Here is a 22,738-nt window from a genome sequence, read left to right as displayed (position 1 = left end):
ATAACTTCTTATAAGTGATTTAAGAAATCCCAGTGTAATTTTATTAAATAATTTTCTGCTTAGTCTGAGTACAAACCTATAACAAATATTTTTAAAAAGGCTCTTGGGTCATGTGAATTGTAGGTATACATAGGAAGGGGGGAGCAGGAGCCCAACTTATTTCACAGAATTGTTTCTTATAGAGGAGGCGGTATTATATATACCTCCTTGAGCTCCTAAAGTGAAAAGTGAATTACAAATAAAATATTACAAAGATGTTATGTCATAACTCAAATACCATAATTTATATACTTGGATTATATGGAATGCAAATATGTAATGGCAATATGTGATGTCACGGATATGCTGTTCTTTGTGGTTTACTGCTGATGTCATTTTCTCAAACACAATATTTAGTTTTAATTAAAATCAAATATAATCTTACAAAAAAATTAAAACTGCTATCTGAAGTAGGAACCTCAGTTGAAAAGATGACTTATCTAGCATATACAGTATAAGATTTCTCACTACACCTTTTGCCTTCATGTTTAAGCTGGTCATTTGGAGTATATGAAAGACACTTTTCTCTAGTTAAGTTGAATCGATATCAAGCTCTTTTCTCCACATTTAATTTTAAGGATGCTCCACTTAATGGCATAGATAAGATAGGCAGTATTATATTAAAATTTAAAAGCCTCTCTGGGCTTAGGCAATATGTTTTGATTACTTGCCAGAGCAGAATAAATCTGCTGCTTTAATTACCTTTGCAGTCTGATTTGTTGAAACCTGAAACTGTGACGTTTTCTCATTCTGTTTTTTTCTTCAATCTGATAACCATATTCAGATATATTAGGAAATTATGGTTAATAAATTAAAAATATCTTTGATTGCTGAACCTAAGAAAGTTGCAAAATATTCTCTTGAATCCAGAGTACTGGCACAAGATGTATGTATATTTCAGCTTAATAAACCAAGATATATTATGTCTAAGTTGATTCCTTTAGAACGTTTATAATTACAGTACTTTTTGATGAATGAGTAAATTATAATGAGCTCATGTGCCACCCACTGAAGATAGATGAGTATGAACCTGCATTTTAGTTAATGGAGATTGTATACTTCCAAGCTTAACTTGATTGCCCTCTGAGGATAAAAGCAATATTTGGCTTGCAGAAAAGTAACATTCCTTCCTATTCATAATATTAAATTGATGTACCTAAGTTCTAGAGGTTTGTATTGTTTTACAAGAAAATTTACATGAAATAATGTAAAGAGTAGTATATGCTGTACTAAAACTGTGTGCCCTTTGAAAACTATTGGACAATACTTCTGATCCCATGCAAATGCAGGCACCATTCTGCTATTCATTAAAGCAGATTAATTTTTTCAGGATTCTGTTAGAATCTGAAAAAAAGGCAATGCTGTTTTAAGAATAGCATTATCTATAATGACTGAATTACTTAATGTATTATACTCTTTCAAGTTTATTTGGAAGCCTGAAAAAAGTGGGGTTACAGTGTTTTAATGTAGATAGATATTATAGTCATTGACAAACTAACATAAAAACAGCAAAGCACATGGGATAAATGGTAGAGCAATAAGGTAGTACGACTGTGGCGTCAGCTGATTAATCTTTGCCAAATTTTACAAATTATAAGGTAAATTGAGAGAAGGATGTATTTCTGTGGGAAAATAAGTAATTAATCCAAATGCCCTGAGAATTTTGTTACTACAGAGTTTACATTTAGGGCAGCACATGTACTAAAAGTGGAATGATACTTTATTGAATAGCAGAGAGGATCCGCTTGTGCTCTCTTAAAATTTGAAGCACATCTAAACCATATTTTAAATGAACACAGCCCTACTATACTTTATAGTAATTGATAGCATCGGAGATACTTTATAGATTCTAGAAGTAAAAGAAAACACATCCTTCCTCAGCTTACAGTATTTGTAGATAGACTGGCTTGGTTTTCCTTAGTTATCTAGTTTGTACTAAAATTGCTTTTGATGGTGCGCTAACTGCTAAGAACACAGGTGTCTTGCTTTTTTCATCCTTACAGAAAAGATTTTTGCAGTGGTGTTTATTTAAACAAAGAGTGCAGTGGCTATAGTGTTGTTTTCATTTTCAGAAAGGAGAAATAAATGGAATCTAAACTACTGTCAGGTTGGTAACAACAATAAAAGTTGCAAAGTGTATAGCTTAATCTAGTTCAGTGTTAACTGCCTATTTATTGAAAATAATTATTTGCTATTAAGCTAGTCTTAAGATGGCTTTTCGCATTAAAAATAATACAGGTAGCCTTTGACTTATGATTGGAATTGGGACTGGAATTTCTGTTGCTGAGCAATGAAGTTGTAAACTGAGACATTCCAAGACTGTATCACTTGGCAATGGCACTTTTGGTTGCTGTTCTCTAGTCTGAATGACATCTCAGTGTCCTTATTGCAGATGTGTGTCAAATGGCTGAGTGTGTCAATGATTCATTCACCCTTAGCATACATCTTATATGCATCCATGTAGAGGAGGTGGTTGATGATAGTTCCATGCTTGAACTTGTCTCTGTATCCAGTCCTCATGATTATCTGATTGAGTGGGTCATACCTATGCAGAATAGTAGAAAGGACAATACATCACCTTGGTATATGCCACACTTGATGGTCACTTGTGTGAATTGTCTTGAGTTGATTTCCAGTGTTGACTTCCACAGTCCCAACGAGTTCTTGATGAAGTTCTTTGTATAGTGTTAGACTTTCACAGATCCATGAATTGTAGGCTTTCCTGTAGTCAGTCCAGGCTAGGCTCACATTAGTCTGTCTAAACTTAGTTTTGGGCAACTGCTCTGTCTATGAGTAACTGGTGTTTTGAGCTTCTGCTGTTGTTTCCAATATCTTTCTGAGCTGTACTCATGTACTGGCCTATGTGCTCCTTTAGCTTGGTGGCTATGATTCCTGATGGACTTTTCATGTTTTTGGAAGGAAAGGTAGTTGAAAGCTGGTAGTTGGAAGATACTGTCTCCTTGTCTTTCATGATCAGCACTGTCCTTTCTTGTGTTAGCCAGTCTGGGTGGGAGCATGCTGCTAGCTGCTGGTTTATCTGTGCTGCTAGGCTTTTGTATACTATTATGAGTTTCTTAGCCAGTACGTATGGATCATGTCCAGGCTAGGTACTATCCAGCTCTTTACATTCTTGATCCACTGTTAGATGTCTGCTACTATGATGATGACTGGTTCCTGTTCTGAGAAATTCCACCAGTTGAGTAACTTCTCTCTGAATAACTTTGATCTTAGCCTCCAACTCATTTTCCATTTGAGGTATGCACTGCTGTTCCTCTTGATCATGTAGCAAAACATCTCCAGTATTATAGTGGCTGTAATGTATACCACTAGTTCATTGGTTTGAGTTGTAGTAGGGATTGTTGTGTGGGCTCTATTAGTATCTTCTAGTTTACTGTCTGATAGTGTTTCTCCACTAAATGTTGGTAATTGGTCTCAAGAGTGTAGCTAGTTTATTTATGATTTTATGTCTCATAGCAGTTATTGTATTCTGTAATGGAGGGTGTGGCAGTGATATTCCAGCTTCAGATGTTGGCTGAACATCCAATTTTTCTTCCGGTTCTTCTTGAGTCTAAGATGTAATGTGTAGTTGATCTATCTCAAGTGTAATAGCAGCTTTCTCTTCACTATGGATGCAGGTCTTCTGTTTATCTATAGCTCTGCTGTTGTAGTAGCATTCTATCAATTCCAGGTTTTCTTGTCCTATCTTATTTGGTTTGTTCCAGTAGCCACTTATTGTTAGAGTGTCCTGCTTCTCCAACTTCTGGCACAGATCTTGTTTTAATCCAAGTGATATCTGAACCAGCATGGCTCTTTTAGTTCATGTTACTCTCATATTTGAGTTAGGCAGATGAAGCATTAGGTGATCTTTGCTCAAAAGACCTTTATCTACAGGTAAAGTAGGTACCAACTGGGATTCAAAACCCAGTCTCCTATGTCAAAGGGCAATGCTCTCACCACTGTACCATCATATACCATATTTTTCGCACTATAAGAAGCATTGCCCCCCCCCCCAAAAAAAGTGGATGGAAATGTCTGCATGTCTTATAGAGAGAATATTGCGGCGGAGCGGGAGGGGGGTTGGTGCGGCAGCGGCATTTGCCACCACTGCCTGTCACCGCTGCTGCTGCTCACCGCCACCGGAGAATGTTGGAGCCTTCACTGGCGAGCAGTTGATCGGCTGTTGGATCAGCCTCCCAGAATACTGCCAATCAGCTGGTCTAGGTGGCGGGGATCTCCGCTGCCAATAGCTGCTGAACGGCAGCAAGAGGCGGTGGTGATACCCTATCAGAGTAGCTGATAGGCGGTTTTCCGGGAGGCCGAAACAACTGCCAATCAGCTGCTTGACAGCGAAGACTCCAGTGTTTCATGGTGGCGGTGGCAGCTCAGCTCAGTTGACCGGTGGTGGGCGCAATGGAACAGAACCTTGATGAGCCATGTGCTGGGGCTGTGATAATGTGCGGAAGCTGACCAGGCTGTTTGCTGTTCGCTGCAAGGATGCTAGTCAGAGGAATACTGGATGGATGCTGGGAGGCAGAGGCAGAGGCAGAGGCAGATTTTTTCTTCTTCTTTCCTCCTCTAAAGCTAATGTGCATCTTATGGTCTGGTGCATCTTATACTGCAAAAAATACGGTACATATATGTACCTGAAGGTTTTGTGCCAAAATTGACTAATATTGAAACTCTTCTTAATTCCCTCCACTTTGTCTAAAGCCAAAGTTCCAGTTGAAGAAAAGAAGCCCCAAAATATAATGCTGCCACCACCATGCTTAACTTGGCTATGGTGTACTTTGGGTGATGCGCCGTGTTGTTCTGTGACAAACATACTTTTTGGAATTATGGCTAAAAAACTAAACTTTAATCTCATCAGATCATAACATGTTTGACCACATACTTTTGTCAGACTTGATGTAGGTTTTTGCAGACTACAGCCGGGCTTGGAGGTTATCTTTTGTAAGAAAAGACTTCTGTCTTGCCTACCTATCCCACAGCCCAGACATATGAAGAATACAGGAGATCATTTTCAATGTAGTATACAATCAGTACTTATCAAAACTTCCTACACTACTTTGAATTTTCTGTAGACCTCTTGGCAGCCTTTTGGACCAGTTTTCTTCTTGTTTTTTTCATTAATTTTGGAGGGACCTCCAGTTCTTGATAATGCCACTGTTGTGCCATATTTTCTCCATTTGTTGATGACTGTCTTCACAGTTCCATAGTATGTCCATTGCCTTGGAAAAAAATGTGTTACCCTTCTCCAGACCCTCTAATAGTGAGATCCCTTTGTAAGCTCTTCGCAGGCCAGAGCAACTGAATAAATCTCCAAGGTCCCTTCCAGCTCTTGTAATTCTCATTCTCTCTTTCTCTCTCGGGTGTTTGAGGGCTATTATAAAATTAATTTTCTTGAATACTTTGAACATGTATTTGAACATAAGAACTCTCAAAGGTATCACTCACAGTATTGTTTCAAAAGACTTTCTTGTACCAAAAGCTTGTTTATCATATTTGATGGTAAACAAAATTAGAGTAGATGTAATTTGATTTAAATCTATATTTAAGTAGGTTCAAAGGTATATTTAGAAATTATTTTATAGAATATTTGCAAATATTTCAAAAAATAAAAATGTAGGAGCAATGCATTTCCTTTTGATTTAACCTTTTCATTAGAGATAGCTTATCTTTATGAAACTGTCTTTTTAGAAATGGAAATTTTTCACTAAAAATATAAAAGGTAAAAGCTTATTCAAGTTGAGCTGAACTAATGACTACAAGAATACATAAATGCAATTTTCTTGGCAACAGTATAAATACGGTTGGTTATTACCTTTTCCAAGATAGTTTTGATTTCTCAGTCTAATATAAGGGTCTGGAATCATCTGGTGTCAGCCATAAAAGACTAAGAAGTAGATACTGTATTGATCCCAAGCTACTTTTATTAGACTAGCTATAGTAACAGAATCTTGCAAGTCTGAATGTGCTTCACTTCCTCTTTTATTCCATGTGAATTGGATGGTGGTCATGCTGTTAAAATTATTTGAATAAACAGCTTTTTTGGCCTAAGCCTCAAACTGAGATGCTACACAGGTCTTGATTTCATGTTTGGAAGATGTTGCTGCCTGGATGGGACAAAATAGCAAGATGGAGCCGTTTCCAGAAAGATTCCCTGTGGCTCTGGTTGTAACTCTGAATGGAATTATATGTTCCCTGAAGGAACAGTTCCATTAACTTGGAGTTTCTCCTGGACAAATAACTACTGCTGGTTGTCAGGTAGAGGCTGTGGCAAGTTGCAGCTCTATTTGGAACAGAAAGCTTTGGCAAAAATGGTTTACCCTTATTACCTACTGTATTTTTCGGAGTATAAGACGCACCTTTTTCCCCCCAAAAAGAGGGTGAAAATCTGGGTGTGTCTTATACTCCAAATGTAGCCCCGCCCAGCTTCTCAAACGGAGGTTTCAGAGGCTGAAAAAAGCATGAGAAGTGAAGCTTCAAAAAAGAAGCCCCCAAACAAGCTTCAGAAAAGAAGCCCCCAAACAGAGCTTCAGAAAAAAAGCCCTCAAACAGAGCTTCAGAGGCTTTTTTTCTAAAGCTCTGTTTTGGAGGCTTTCAGAGGCAGGAAAATAAGTTTTTTTCTGAAACAGAGTTTCAGAAGTTTCAGAGGCAGGAAAAAAAAAAAAGCAAGGCACAGAACTCACAACCAAGGAACCTGTTGATAAAATTCATCTCTGGGAACAGCTGATTGGGGGTATTCCAGGAGATGCTGATCTACCTGCCAATCAGCTTTTTTCTTATTTTCCTCCCAAAAAACTAAGGTGCGTCTTATACTGTACTCTGGTGTCTTATATTCCGAAAAATACAGTAATTCTGCAATAGTACACTGCATGTTTCATCAGGTTTCCTTCGAAGACCACTCAGCAATTATAATTGGTACAAAATATTGCAATTTGTAAGTGAAAGTTGATGTAGAAATAGACCCCTATGTTGCACATGCTTTGTTGGTTATGAGTACTTTTCAAGAGTAGCTCAAAGTGCTGGGTTTAACATATAAGCTTGGCTCATAGGTATTTTGCTGTCTTTATATAGAATTAACCTATCTTGTACATGCTCTCCATGTTGCTGGTCTTGCACTTCTGAGACAGTTAAAAAACAGGGTTTATAGGAACTGGTTTTCAGCTAGTTTCTATTTTATTTAAAAATCATTTCACTGAAATCAAATTAGTAAAAGTAAGGTGAAAAGTGAGCATCCCCGAAGAGCATTTGTAGGGCAAAGAATTGGCCCTGTTTGGCATTATCATATTATTGTATGGGATTTATATACTGCTTTTATTGAAGTTAACTGTCAGAGGTCAGTGTAGATTGCAATGGTACACTGAATACATAAATAAAGATTGGGATTTTGCAGTGAAATTTTTTTCATCTTAATGTTGTTAGTTGTGAAGTCATGTCCGACCCATCGAGACCCCAAGGACAATGTTCCTCGAGGCCTTCCTGTCCTCTACCTTCCTCTGGAGTCCATTTAAGTTCAAGCCTACTACTTCAGTGACTCCATCCAGCCACCTCATTCTATGTCGTCCCCTTCTTCTTTTGCCCTCAATCTTTCCTAGCATTAGGCTCTTCTCCAGTGGGACCTTCCTTCTCATTAGGTGGCCAAAGTATTTGAATTTCATCTTCAGGATCTGGCTTTCTAAAGAGCAGACAGGGTTGATCTCCTCTGGGACTGACCGGTTTGATCACCTTGCAGTCCAAGGGACTCACAGGAGTCTCCTCCAGCACAATAGTTCAAAGGCCTCAATTCTTTGGCATTCAGCCTTTCTTATGGTCCAACTTTCACAGCCATACATTGCAACTAGGAAAACCATGGCCTTGACTCTATGCACTTTTGTTGGCAGGGTTATGTCTCTGCTTTTTAGTATGCTGTCTAGATTTGCCATAGTTTTTCTCCCCAGGAGCAAGCATCTTTTAATTTCTTGGCTGCAGACCCCATCTGCGGTGATCTTGGAGCCCAGGAAAATAAAATCTGTCACTACCTCCGTTTCTTCTCCATCTTTTTGCCAGGAATTGAGAGGGCTGGAGGCCATGATCTTAGTTTTCTTAATGTTGAGTTTTAAGCCAACTTTTGCACTTCCTTCTTCACCCGCATCAAGAGGCTCTTTAGTTCCTCTTCACTTCTGTCATTAGAGTGGTATTATTTGCATATCTGAGGTTGTTGATATTTTTCCTGGCAATCTTAATTCCAACTTTTCATTCATCTATCCCTGCCTTTCTCATGATGTGCTCTGCATATAAGTTAAATAGGGACACTAAAATATAGCTGCAACACTGGATATGTATATATGGTATTGAATTCAGAAAAATGTTGACAAAAGCGATTGCTTTTTTTAGTGAAAATGTTGCAAAAAATAAGTTTAATATTACTTCAAGATGAAAAACTAAAGCTGATCAAATATTTTTAAAAATCATCTTTATAAAAAAGCTGCTTTGTGATTAATAAGCCATTTTAACTTTGTTTAAAACTATATTTCTTAGTAACGTTAAATTTTAAACATAAGTTCTAATATTAAAAATGTTGCCTTCACCAAAAAGACAAAGTTGTTTCTCAAATATACAGTCACTATATTTCCCAGCCACTTTGAAGGAGAAGTCACTAAATATTCAGTTTGGTGCCTTGCTGGCATCCTCCCTTCAAAGGCTAGGGCGAAGGGGGCAAGGGGAGAACAAATGGGCAATAGGGATGGGGATGGGATGAGAAAATGGGATGTGGAACGACAACAGCATCCCTTTGTAAAATAACCTATCACTTCACCCAAATGGAGTCGAGGGTCTTCTTTCCTAAAGGACTGGACTGAGGCAAATCTGACATTAGGCTAGAGCTGCAGTCATGGTCATTCTGGAGAAACACCTCTACTATGGGGACCATGCATACAATATCAGCTCAAGGGAGCAACCAGGAGGAGGGAGAAGCCTGGGGGGAAGCTTAATCTAAACCCCCTGCAAGGGATCCCTACGAATGGCTGGAAGAGGTGGAAGCCTGTAATAACCAGGTGAGGCCCTGGTAGTCTCTTAGGGCAAGAAAAAAGAAGAATTGAAAGAATAGGGGTTGATTTTCACCTGCAGGAGCCGCGGCAGTTGCCAGAGTGAGCCGTGATTGGAGCTTGAGGAAAAAATGGCCATGGAGGAACTGGACCAAGAGGGCTGCATGCTGGTCATAGGGTTCCTGAGGGGAGCTTTCAGCAATGTTAAAGCATGCAAAGCCCTGACTCGAGGAACACAACCAGCTGTCCAAATGGCACAGCCCCAGCGGGGAATGGTGCAGCACCGGCAGCCACCTCTACTCTGCAGGCACCCGCAGGTCCAGCAGTCCAGCCTCTACCACCAGCTGGAGTTGTGCTGGCAAGGCAGAGGGTACACAAGACACCAACCTTCAATGTGAAGTTCAACGGAGACCCCAAGCAACTGGAGTTCTTCCTAGTGCAAGTCTGGACCTACATGCAAGAGTATGGTCTGGAGATAGTGACTGAGGGGGGCCAAGGTGTGTTGTGTTGCTATGGCGTTGGAGGGGACCACTGTGGAGTGGATGGTCACTCCATAATTATGCCTCGGAGCTGCAAAACTTCAGTTGCTTCATGGCAGCACTTGAAGTATTTTGAAGACAACCTAGCTGACCACAAGGCTAGAAACCGGATCAAGACCATAAGCCAGGGCTGGTGGAGCATAGCCGAATACATCCAAGAATTTTGAGACCTAGCCTCCCAGCTAACCAACTAACTGCAAGACATCCTAATTGGATGTTTCCAGGATGGGCTGAACAATAACATCTACCACACCTGCATTTCCAGGGGCACCTTCCTCCATGGCTGGTACATCCTAATGGAGGAGGTGGAAATTGACTTGGCCCTTTCCTGACATCATCCCAGCCATGGGTGGCAAAGATCCTTCCTGGAAAAGAAACTGCCAGCCCGTGAACTGAGCCAATGACGATGCTCCACCGGCTATTTCAAGTGCCGGAAGGAGGGGCATTGATCTGCTGAATGCGAGCTACATGCCCAGCCCAGAAGATACCTTCAAGACCCATTAAGGAGCAAGTGAAGCCTCTTCAGAGAACCCAAGAGACAGCCCTGGAGGGAGTGGAAGTTGCTGAGTTCACTCCATCTCCCAAGGATGCTGAGAGAACTCTGACTGTTCCAACTGATGGTCTGATGAAGAGACCAAGATGACACTGATGACATTGATGGAGAGCAACACTCACTCTGACAATGATCCCTTGGTAAGTTGCCCAGTCATCCCAGTGACCATCTCCATAGAACTGGTGGTTCCATCCTCAGGGTGCAAGAGGAACCTAGTAGGCCCCCCTGGACTCAGATTGCACCAGATGCCTAGTCAACCTTGCCCTAGTTAAAAAATTCAAGCAACTTAAAGTTGCTAGCTGGATGGCTCAAAAGCGAGCAACATTCATCAAGCCAATAGAGATGAAGATTGAGGCACACACAGAGACTTGGAGCTTTATTGTAGCACCCAGCATGGAGAGATCCCTTGTGCTAGGTTTGGCATGACTACTGAAATGGAAACTCTACATGAACTGGAGGAGGAGGATATTAAAGATTCTGTGAGATGGTCCCAAAAGGGAACTGGAAAAGAACCTTTGGTCCCTACTCCTAAGCTACCATGGGCGAAACTGAGAAGGGAGGTGGGAGCTGCAACAAAGGAGCGCCCAAAGGCGATCCTCGGATCCTTAAAAAAGGACTCAGATGCTCCAACCCACTGGCCAACTGACTTCTCCATAGAGATCCTGCTGAGGACTAAGTTGCCCAAACCTATACTCAATGACCCCTAGAGAATTAAGGGAACTGTGATTGTTAATAGGTAAAAAAACCTGAAGCGCGGCTTCATAAACCTGCTAGACAAGTGCTGTTCAGGGAAAAAAAGAACGGGTCACTTCGTCTATTTATGGACTATCTTGGGCTAAAAGCTGTTTGCATTGGAAACATCACCGTTGCCTTTGTTGAAGGGTATGCTAACTCACTTGACCAGGAGGAGGGTTTTTACCAAACTAGACTTGCAGGACACAAGGTTAGGAACAAGGAAGGCGATCAATGGAAAACTGTGTTTAATTGCCCCTTCTTCTTCTTGTGCCATATCCGTCATCGGACATTGGCGATCATGTTGGCAATCCTATTTTTGTCAACAGCCGTATGAAAAAGTGCTGCTGAGTTTTGTCCAAACCAGTCCGTAAGGTTTTGAAGCCATGATGTTCTTCTTCTGCCTCTCGTTTGCCTTCCATCTTTCCCTGAGGATTAAGTGAAGGATGCCATATTTTTCTGGGTGTCGTATCACATGTCCAAAATATTCTAACTTTCACTTTTTAATGGCTTTGATTATTTCCCTTTGCTTTCGCAGGCAGCTTATCACCTCCTCATTTGTGATTTTGTTTACCCACCATATATGTAACAGTCATCTGTAAATTCCCATTTCAAATGCTTCTAGTTTCTTCAAGTGGTTTTCTGTCAGAGACCAACTCTCTACTCCATAGAGCAGGATAGAAAAGATGTAACATCTGACAAGCCTGATTTTCAGTCTTAGGCTTATGTCATGACTGCAGAAGACCTTTTTCATTTTGAAGAATGCTGTTCGAGCTTTCTCTATCCTTGTATTTACTTCACTGATCATGTCCCAGCTTTCGTGTAAATTAAAACCAAGATATGTTTTTGCCCCTTAGGGTTTCCAATTCCAAGTCCTCCCCTTCGGAGTACAGGATGCCCCCGCTGTATTTATGCAGCTGATAAACGAAGTCCTACATGAGAACCTAAACAAAGGGGTTGTGGTCTATTTGAATGACATTTTAATCTATAGTGAGATTATGGCAGAGCATAAAATTGGTCAGGGCTGTGCTCAAAATGGCTTAGAGCAGCTAAATTGTATGCCAAACTGTTCAAATGCAAATTCCACCAAAGTAAAATTGACTATTTATGCTACCGCATCTCCCATAAAGGAATAGAAATGGACCCTGAGAAAGAGTGGGCAGTGCTGGAGTGGAATCCTTCCCAACTGCAAGCTTCCTGGGGCTCACCAATTTTTACTGCCAATTCATCCCATTGTTTGCCCAGATAGCCCTCCCCATTACCAACCTACTAAAGATGAAAGAGGAGGGGAAGCCCAAACCTAGCCAGCTGCTGAAATGAACAATGGAATGCCAAGCAGCATTTGAGAAACTGAAGCACCTGTTTGCAGTAGAACCAGTACTGAAACACCCAGACCACAATGCCTCCTTTGTGATTCAAACAGGTGGTAGTGATGTCATGGTGGGGCCAGTGGTCTTGCAGCAAAACAAGCAGGGGGTCCTTCAGCCATGTGCCTATACTTCCAAAAAGCTTATCAAAATCAAATGTAGGTGGGCGGCTTGGGAAAAGGAAACATATGCGGTGCATTGGGCACTCTTAACTGGAAGCATTTCTTGGAAGGGTGGGGGGGAAACCCCTTTTGAAGTATTGGCTGACCATAAGATCATTGAAGCCCTAAAGACACCTCCCCCAGAGATTGTCACCCAAACAAGTCCGTTGGGCTTAATAGTTTAACCGGTTCAATTTCACCCTGTGATATCTCCCAAAGGGGAATTATAGGACCCAGACTACCACAATATAACAGTTCAAAGCCAGAGGTAGTTAGATTAGTTATCCCGGCAACTGGTGGTTTCAGTAACCACCAGAGTGCAAGCTAAACTAAAATCCCAGGTAGCTGAGGACTGATAGGGCACCCTGAAAGCAGCACTGGAGGAGGACAAATGATTCCAAGCCCATAAAGATGGTTTAGATTAGTTGGGAGCCAAATTGTATGTCCCTGAAAGACAATGGCTAATGGTCTGTAGCTACTTGCCCTACCAGTGCCTCTGCCAAAAGGACACAAGGGAACACACCAGGGCTCTTCCAACCAGTGGCTGAGTCCAAAGCCTCATGGAAAGAGATTTCAATGGACTTCTTAGTGGAACTACCCAAGAGTTCTGAAAATATTGTAATTTGGGTGATAACTGATTTATTTTTTAAACAAGTACATATAGACACACAAACATCATAAAATTGCTAATTAAAATTATTACTTAGTTTGGTCAATTAAATAAAACCCAGAATTAGATCACATTTAAAAAATCATTCACATGTTCATATGTTTAGCCCCGCCTGTTGGAACATCAGGGTCTTGAGGGCACGGCGGAAAGCACGGAGATCAGGGATATTCCGTATCTCCGGGGGCAGTTCATTCCAAAGGGTTGGAGCCCCCACAGAGAAGGCCCTCCCCCTGGGAGTCACCAGTCGACATAATTTGACTGACGGTACCCTGAGTAGTCCCTCCCTGTGAGAACGAACTGGTCTCTGTATATGACACAATTAGAGTACTGATATCTCCTTACACACTCAACACATGTACTTTACATCAACATAATATGCAAGAGTTCACAATCAAAATAAAACAATAAAATATTTATATTTTCAAATATAAAAAAATAAAAAATTGTATTAAAGACATCATGAAGAAGCTCAGGATCTATTTTGTTTAAAGTAGGAGTTGTTAGTATATAGTGTCTCTGCATCCATGGTGACTGAAATGAAGGTGTTAGGGAGATTGTCAGTAGAGTTCAGAATTCTTAAGAAGTCTATGGTGTCTTGTATGCATCTGGGACTGCTGGTGGCATAGGGTCTAAATACAGGACCGTGAAATTTGATAATATATGGAAAAAATGTACCAGTGTCCCCCCATAACATGGACTTCCAGCCATCGTGACCATAATCACTGATACCAACACAGGATACTTTCCCACCAGCCTATATGACTTTGTAACTTACATTAGTTACTATATAACTAATTCACCGTTGGTTTGCATATACTTGCAGATCTGTGTTGCAGTCATGGGAATGGCTTATGCATAACTTCATAATATGCCAAAATTTTCATTGGTGATTTTGAACATTTTCTCAATTTTTTTACTTGAAGACCTTTCTTTATTTGAGATTCATTGATGACATCTGGATCCATGGAAGTGGATCCAGATGTCATCAATGTTGATACAGTCTTACAGAGGAATTATTGAATCTGTTATTTGTACTTTCATAACTGTCTGGTACCGGACAGGTACAGACTCCAATGGATAGTTAAAGCTGCAGAAAAAACAACTGAAACCATCTGCCTTCCATGAAAGACCTATATATTGTGCAGGTAAGAAGGAGGGTTGAGAAGATATCCGTAGATCTCTCACATCCTGGACATAAACTGTTTCAACTCCTTTCCTCAAAACAGTGCTATAGAGCAGGGGTGTCAAACTCAATTTTACTGAGGGCTGCATCAGGTTTGCGTTTGTGTTTGACCTTGGGGGGTTGGGGTGCTCAACGTCACTCATGTTGGGGGTGCCTGTGGGGGCTCGAGTGCTCTGCCATGAAAACAGGCTCCTTGAGCTCCATTTTGGGCTGGGACAACCTCATGCAACCCTCTGCCAGTGAAAACGGAGCTCGGGAGGGCTGCATGCAGCTCTCCTGAGCTCAGTTTTGCTGGCAGAGGCACTGCGAGCCGGTCCTTCGCTGTTTCCAGGATGGCCCCATGAGCCAGATCTAAGCCCCCCTGGGCCGGATCCGGCCCCCGGGCCTTGAGTTTGACACCCCTGCTATAGAGCATTTTATGTCGAAACAATTAAACAGAGGGACAATTTTTCTCATCCCATCACTCTGTTGAACATCTACTTCTCTCATTGCTGCCTATTGTCTATGTATATTAACCCATGTAGTCAGATGTAGTATTTATTATTGTATCATTATCTTTTTTACTTCCCCTTTTATCACTACTACTACTACTATTACTACTGATCATAACACAGTCAGCAAGATGTTGAGACTGGGTTTGGCATTTTTGTCTACCTATTGAGTCCTTACCAAGGACCTGGGATAGGCAGATCTGGATGTTTGATGGTGTTACAGATATCATCACAGGATGGAAGCTGTTCCCATTAAAGCTGTCTTTTGCAATTGACTATGAATTTGTCAATGGCAATGGTGTTCCAGTTGTTTTGGGATTGTACCCAAAACGCCTATTACTATTGGTACTACCCTTGCTTGCCTTCGCCACAGCCATTCTATTTCTGTTTGTAGGTCTTTGTCTTTTGTTATCTTCTCCAGTTGTTTCTCTTCTATTCTGCTGTCTCCAGGGATTGCCACATCCACTATCCAGACCTTTTTTTAAACTGATTTCTGACAAAGAGCAAAAACAACAGAACGATGATGCTAACATGGAAACCAGATCCTACATCAAACTCATATTTTTTACTTTGCTTTTATGTGTACATCAAATCAGAGGCACCAAACATAAGACTAGACGTACCTTCGAGTGTTTTTATCTAACATGATGCATGCCAGCATATAGGGTAGTTTGTACAATTTATTGCTAATTATTAAAATGAAATGAAATTCTTGATTATGTAAAAAAGTTTTTAAATATTCAAAAAAAATTTACTGGAAAATTTTTCTTATAATTTCGTTGATGTAATTTCTTTAAATCCTCCGATACCAGTAGATTAATAGTTACGTAGCAAGTTATCTTCATGATTAGGATACTTAATAGATTCTTGGATAATAACAGACTAAATCCAGAATTCAATAATGTATTTTGTTTACAACATTTTTCAAAAACAAAATTTGAATTTCCTTTAAAAATTAGTCTTCTTATTGTTTTTATATTTAGGGAAGAAGAAGAACGTTTGAGAAATAAAATTCGTGCAGATCATGAAAAAGCACTAGAGGAAGCGAAAGAGAAACTGAAGAAATCAAGAGATGAGATCCAAGCAGAAATTCAGACAGAGAAAAACAACATTGTAAAAAGTTTGAAAAGCAAAAGCAGCAATCCTCTGCCACCAGTCCCTGTGCCAAATCTTGTAGGAATAAACAGTGGAGATCCAGTGGATCCAGATATACGAGAAAAAAGAGATAAAATTAAAGAGGTAATGAGTTATGTCAATGGTTGTTGCCTCCTTATATTTATTGATATGAGAAGCATGGCTTTTGGAATTTTTGCTATCTAAATGCTACCAGTTTTGCAATTTAATTATTTAATTAATTGATATAGCTTCCTACTTAGTACATGACTCAGCGGTGAGCATGCAACTCAGGATGTGAATGATTTTAAATAAATATAATGTTTGTGTAGGGCTTTTGTGTGTGTGTGGGGGGTTCAAGTTAGTCTTGACGCCTGAACAGATTCTCTGCAGTTTATTGGTAGCATTGTTTGGCAGTAGTTTGTATAGATTATCTTATGTAAGCTAAATGTAATCATGCCTGTACCTAAGGTAAATTTTAATAAGATAGCTACCAAATCTTTCTTATAATTGTCACAAAGAATACTGGCCAGTCGTGCACTTTGAGGTGATGTGAATTGTAATCCGGGGCTCCTGAAGAATATTCTGAAGAAATGCAGGGAAAAGAGAGTGAATATAGATAGTCCTCAAGATACCCCTGATCACTTAATGGCAGTTTGAAATTATGACAGATGCCCCCCCCCCCACATACTAGCCCGTTTCAAAGTTATGGTCGCTGTAGCGCCCCTATAGTTATTTGCCCTTAACGACTGACTGTAGGGATGTTGCAGTACACCCCCCCTCCGCCTCTTTCTCACACTGCCTCTCTCCCTCCATACCGCTCCCCACCCCCTGGATCTCATAGCAATTGGCCCTGTCCCCACACCCATTACCCATTCCATACTCTGTGAAGATCTCCAGTCCGGAGCTAATGTTGCAAAAGAAGGGCAGGCCACATGTCCCTAGGCCACATGGCGGTGACCTGGAAATACCATTTTCAGACTTTTAAGCTCTATTTTGGGTTTATTTTATTGAATTAATTTATTAGCTACTGCAATCACCAAAGCAACTCTAGGTACCATGCAAAGATAAGAAACAGTTTAAAACAGATATAAACATAGGCAACAATGAGATAATATAAAGTGAAGAGAATCAGTGGATTTCAAGGCTTAATAGAAGATCTGTCCATTTAAGATGGATGTGTAAAAATATTTTTTGTTATAACATCGACAGGTCATAGCAACATGCTACATGCTAACATTTGTATTTTCTTTCTTTTCTGTAGATGATGAAACATGCCTGGGATAATTATCGGCAGTATGGATGGGGACATAATGAACTGAAACCTATTGCTAGGAAAGGACATTCCACAAACATATTTGGTAGGTTATTTATATTGAAAATTCTACATTACCTTCTCTTCTTTATATTATTGTATTATTAATGATCTATTTTACTATGTGATTGACCAGCAGAAATTAAGGTACAACTGTAGAATCTATAGAAAGGCACAAAATGGAATAGAAATAATATTAAGAAGAAGTTTGGTCTAATGCATAAGGCACCGGGTTAGAAAACAGGAGACCGTGAATTCAAGTTCCACATTAGCCATGAAAGACAGCTGGGTGATTTTGGACCACTCTATCTCAGTCCAATTCACCTCACAAGGTTGTTGTGGGGAAAATAGGAGGGGTAAAGATAATAAAGGCATGATTCAAATAAATAAAAATTAAGACTTTATGCAAGATAATATGATTAAGTATTAGTTAATACACAAGAATATTGGATTAATTGGCTTAATACAGATAGTTCTTAACTAAGATCAGTTCATTTAGTGATGTTCAAAGTTACAATGGCACTGAAAGAAGCGACTTATGACAGTTTTTCATACTTACAACTATTGCAGCGTCTCCATGGTCATGTGATCAAAATTCAGATGCTTGGCAACTGACTCATATTTATGATGGTTGCAGTGTCCTGGGGCCATGTGATCACCTTTTGTAAGCTTCTGACAAAGCAAAGCCAGATTTGCTTAACAATCGAGTCACAAATGTAACAACTGCAGTGATTCACTTCACAACTGTGACAAGATAGGTCATAAAATGGGGCAAAATTCACTTAACAAATGTCTTAGCAACAGAAATTTGGGGAAATTGTGGTCATAAGTTGAGGACTACCTGTAAAAGATACTAAAATGTCCTTTTATTATAAAATTTATCTTAACACAGCAGAAAATTAGTTGCTGATTTTCTATAACCATTTATATCAGTGTCACCAACTGGTGGTCCGTAAGAAAATTTTCGCGGTCTGCAGAAAAATTATTTTCCATTTTTGATATTGCACTAAATCAGGGGTCCTCAAACTACAGCCCTTGGGATGGATACATGCAATGAACATTTGTGTTGCTGCAGGGAGTCTCCCCCTTCGAGGTCTTTTTGTGTGGGTCGGGGGGGCAGAAATTCTGACTTGGGGTCTGTTTCGGCCTTCTGGTGCGGGGTTTTGGGCTAAGGCTGGAGGGAAGTGCCGCTGGTGGCGAAAAGCCAGAGGGCCTTGTTCCAGTGGGACTGCATCATGGCCTGGAACTGGCTGACCACCTCAGCCCGCTGAGCCTCCAGGCGCTGGTACCTGGCCTTGCACTCCCACATGTCTTCCCTCTGCTTGGAAAGCCTATGCTTGAAGTCCTCAGTGAGGCGCTTCTACTGAGCCTTTTTCTCCGTCAGATCCAATTTGAACTGAGCTGTTTTGCCAACTCTTTCTCATGGTGGCTGCTTAGCTCCAACAACTGCTTGTTGGGGCCCTAAGGAGCCCAGGCAGGGAGGCGAGGAGTTGACCATGCCCACCCACTCACATGACCACCTAGCCACGCCCACCCAGCCAGTCATTAGGCAGATCATATTAGTGGTCCGCGGGATTTAAAATTATGAATTTAGTGGTCCCTGAGGTTCGAAAGGTTGGTGATCCCTGATTTATCTAAATGTGTGAATATGACTTTAATTAATCAAACTCTATTTATGATCACAGACTAAAACAAATGGTAGCATGAGGATGAGGACGTTAACACTAGATGAATTACAGTGATGAAGTAAATTTTATTTACTTTTAAACTGTCTACAGCTTAACTAATTCCTCATGAGTTGTGTGTGCAATAATGCAAATTTAGTTACAGTGTTATTTTAGAATCTTTATCCAGGAAGAGATATTGAATATAAAATTAACCAGAAGCCCTAAGAACATGTTAGGTAATAATTCTAATTGTTTTTTTAATGACATCTCTATAACTTATTAAACTTATTAAAAGAAATTTTAGAAATAAGAAGGTTGACCCAAGATAAAAGCAGAACTACAACTGAGAACTTAAATATTTCTTTCTACCGGTAAGTTTAAATGATAGAACAAAAGTAGCAACCTGACTGCTAATAGTTGGAAATATGTCTGCAAAAAGATAGTTTGCTTTGTGTCTTAATTTACTCATTATATTGGTGATTTGCTTTATGTGATCTTTCATGTCCTTCTAGAAAAGCCTGGAAGATTGGGAGAGGTGGAATCATTTTAAAAACAATAACAAAACTTTTTTTCTACAATTTATCACAAAATGCCTGAAAAAAGGAGAGTTCCCAGAACTATCTTGCTTACCAGAGTAATAGAAAGAGCAGGAAAGTTATCCCCAGCAAGTTGACTTAGTGATATTTATCAGGGAATGGTACACTTTGTAACTTAATTTCTGTGAACTACCGTATTTTTGGAGTATAAGACGCACCAGAGTATAAGACGCACCTACCGTTTTTGGTTGTTGTTTTTTTTTAAAAAGTTTTTTTTAATTTTTTAGACAAACACACAAACATGCAATGTATTTTCTTTGAACAGAGTATTTGGCTGGTTCACAAATTTAAACTGTTTAGTCATTTCAATTAAATTTACAATTCTATATTTCCTTTTTGCCATATTTATTCCTCATCTATTTTTTTTAAAAAAAACCAATATTACCCTTCATTTTAGTGAGGAAAAAGAAAAAGAAATGTCTCTCTGCCTCATTTTGCCACGTTGCAGCAAAGAGCCTGCTTTACTTTCAGTTTCATTTTTCAGCATAGCTAGGGAAAAAAAATCTGCTCCAGCACTCTTTGCAGCAAGCAGCAGAGCCCTGCGCAAAACAGCTGAGAGCAAATCAGCTGAGAGTCAGGAGGCCGATCTAATCAACTTGTGCTAATTAACCTATGCTGAAGCTGAAAGGAGCTGTTTTTTCTTGCTGTTTGCTTGCAAGGAGGTAACTGCTGCGAGGCACAGGCCAAAGGGTGGAGGCCAGTGGGTGGGCAGGGCTACATTTGGTATATAAGATGCACCTAAATTTTCACCCCCTTTTTGGGGGAAAAAGGTATGTCTTATACTCCGAAAAATACGGTATTTATCTTTGCATAGCTGGTAGAATCATCAGACAACTCTCCATAGTCAGCCCTATCTTAATTTTCAGGATTCCACTTTCTTCACTTGAGTGGATTAGGTTTCCACTCAAGTGAAGGAAAAAAAAATCTTCGAAGAGCTGTGGGTTTTTTAGCAGTTTGGTGGCTGAGATGAAAAGATGAACTTTGATTAGACTCTGCATATAATTACTTATGCTCAACCATCAATCTAGATAATTACAATTTAATGTGGAACCACTCTTGGAGAATATTCGGAAAGTGTTGCTACTGTGTTTCCATGAAAATAAGACCCACCCAAAAAATACGCCTTAGCCTGATTTTTGGGGACGGGCCTAAAATAAGCCGTACCCCAAAAATAAGCCTAAAAAAATAATGGATGGGCATGCCCAGCACAGGAGGTGGTGAGAGTGTGGGGGCTGATGGTGTCTGGCAGCAGCTGTAGCCCGCTGATCCCTTGGTGCAGCGCAGATAAGTCCGAGCAGGGAGGCAGAGGCAGGGCGGAGGGCAGAGAAAGGCGATCTGGACATGCTGCACGGCTGCCTGGCTCATGGGAGCTTGTGCAGAGGCCCCGGCAGCAGGCGGAGGCAGAGGCATGGGGGAAGCCAGCGATTCCAATGTGTGAGTGTTTTTTTTGGCATGGCTACAGGCAAGCTGAGGGACAGAGTGGGCAGTGCATTGGGATCACCTCCTCCCCACCCCGTGCCTCTGGCTCCGCTGCACACTTTTCGCTCAGAGGGAAATTGGAAGCTTCATCTACTTCCAAATGGGTCGTTTTGAAATGGAGCTAATCACTCCGTTTCAAAGTGATCCATTTGCACGTAGATGAAGCTTCCGTCTCTGTCATTTCTCTGTCCAGGTGTGTCTGCCCTGGGAAGCCCTGTAAGCCATTGCGGCCATGGGCAAGCAGATGGTAGGAGGGAGTGGGCAGCTGGCCTCAAAATCAGACATCCCCCGAAAATAAGACAGTCTTTTGGTTAAAAAAAATAAATAAGACCCAGTCTTCTTTTCAGGGAAACACGGTAGTACCTAAATGTGTTAGTTGGATTAGGTTTCGATGCAGGCAGATTTTGTGAATTTTATAGCTTTTATAAAATTCTATATTTTATAAAAATATTTTATAAACTCTTGAATAAAAAAAATGGCTTTGAGTTTGTTTTTAGGCCCAGTTCATATGTGTTTAAATAAGCTAACTGGTTAAAGGTCATGTGAAAATTGCTATCACTTTAAATCTGCTTTAGAAGGCTTGAATGCTAAAAGGTTAAATTGATGGAGATACATAGCAAAATTTTATCTATGCTTGCATCTTGGCGTTGGAATCCCCTTTCTAAAAAACTAAGATTTAACTCATCTTTGCTATTTTTTAGATTGGCAATAAAATCTGTTTTTACATATGCTGAATTTTGAATGGCTTTGCCCTTGTTGCTTTAAAGTTTATTTGTTCTGGTTAATTTTAAATTGTTTTTTTTTTTTTAATTTGATTTATATGCCGCCCTTCTCCGGAGACTCAGGGCGGCTTACAATGTGCTCAGCAATAGCCTTCATCCTTTTGTATATTTATACAAAGTCAGCTTATTGCCCCCACAACTGGGTCCTCAATTTACCTACCTTAGAAAGGATGGAAGGCTGAGTCAACCTTGAGCCTTGGCGAGATTCGAACCTGCAGTAATTGCAGGCAGCTGGTCTTAATAACCAGCTTAATAACAGGGTGCCTTAAACCACTGTACTACCAAGGCTCTTTTATGAATTTGTTTGTTTCTTTCAGCTGTTTTGAGTGAAGAGATCATTTATAAATATTTGAATAAACAATGGAACAAGCTGTCAAACTGATTAATAATTTAAAAATATAAAAAAAATATTTTCTCAGATGGCTGATGTAAAGGCAGGAATTTTAACTTGTGGCACTGAAAAGCTAGGCTATGCCAAAGGGATTATAGGATTAAACAACTATTTGGGTTGAAGTCTGAATCATTATGAAGTGTCACCAAAGTTGCTAAGAGAAAGGAGAATACAAGTTTTCCATTTATAAGCATATGCCAATAGTATGAGATTTTGTAACATATTGGCACTGTATAAAGTTTTATAGGTACCGTATTTTTCGGTGATTTCCCCCATCCCAAAAAGTGGGTGGAAATGTCTGTACATCTTATACAGCGAATGTTGCTGAAGCCCCGCCCACCCGTCAGCCCCCATCCACCAGCCCCCACCTCCTTGCAGCAAACAGCCTGGTCAGCTTCAGCACAGCCTAATTTAGCACAAGCAGCCGATTGGTGGCTTGATCGGCCTCCCGGAATACCGCCTATCATTTGTTCCAGGCTGCAGGGATCACCACCGCCTGTCGCAGCCGTTGCCACCCATCACCGCTGCTGCCTTTCACCACCTCCACACACTCCATTTTCGGCCTCCAAATGCCCCATTTTCAGCCTCTGCATGTCCTGCATTTGGCCCGTTCCAGGCGTGGGGATAGATGACG

At 40.4% G+C, this 22,738-nt stretch overlaps 1 protein-coding gene across 1 annotated transcript in view; it reads left to right on the top strand.

The window, feature by feature from the left end:
- The window catches only part of MAN1A2 (mannosidase alpha class 1A member 2), a 65,118-nt gene that overhangs the window by 4,710 nt on the left and 37,670 nt on the right, over positions 1-22,738 (top strand). Inside the window, exons 2-3 of the mRNA XM_070935331.1 lie at positions 15,745-16,000; positions 17,139-17,235. Coding sequence (XP_070791432.1) covers positions 15,745-16,000; positions 17,139-17,235 — 353 coding nt within the window. The remainder of the gene's footprint in view (positions 1-15,744; positions 16,001-17,138; positions 17,236-22,738) is intronic.

Source organism: Pituophis catenifer, unplaced genomic scaffold (assembly GCF_029215685.1).
Source record: "Pituophis catenifer annectens isolate HBS135680 unplaced genomic scaffold, rPitCat1.0.hap2 SCAF_2, whole genome shotgun sequence".
Lineage (NCBI taxonomy): Eukaryota > Metazoa > Chordata > Lepidosauria > Squamata > Colubridae > Pituophis > Pituophis catenifer.
Note: the sequence above shows the minus strand (reverse complement) of the source record. Positions and strands in the feature narration are given on the sequence as shown.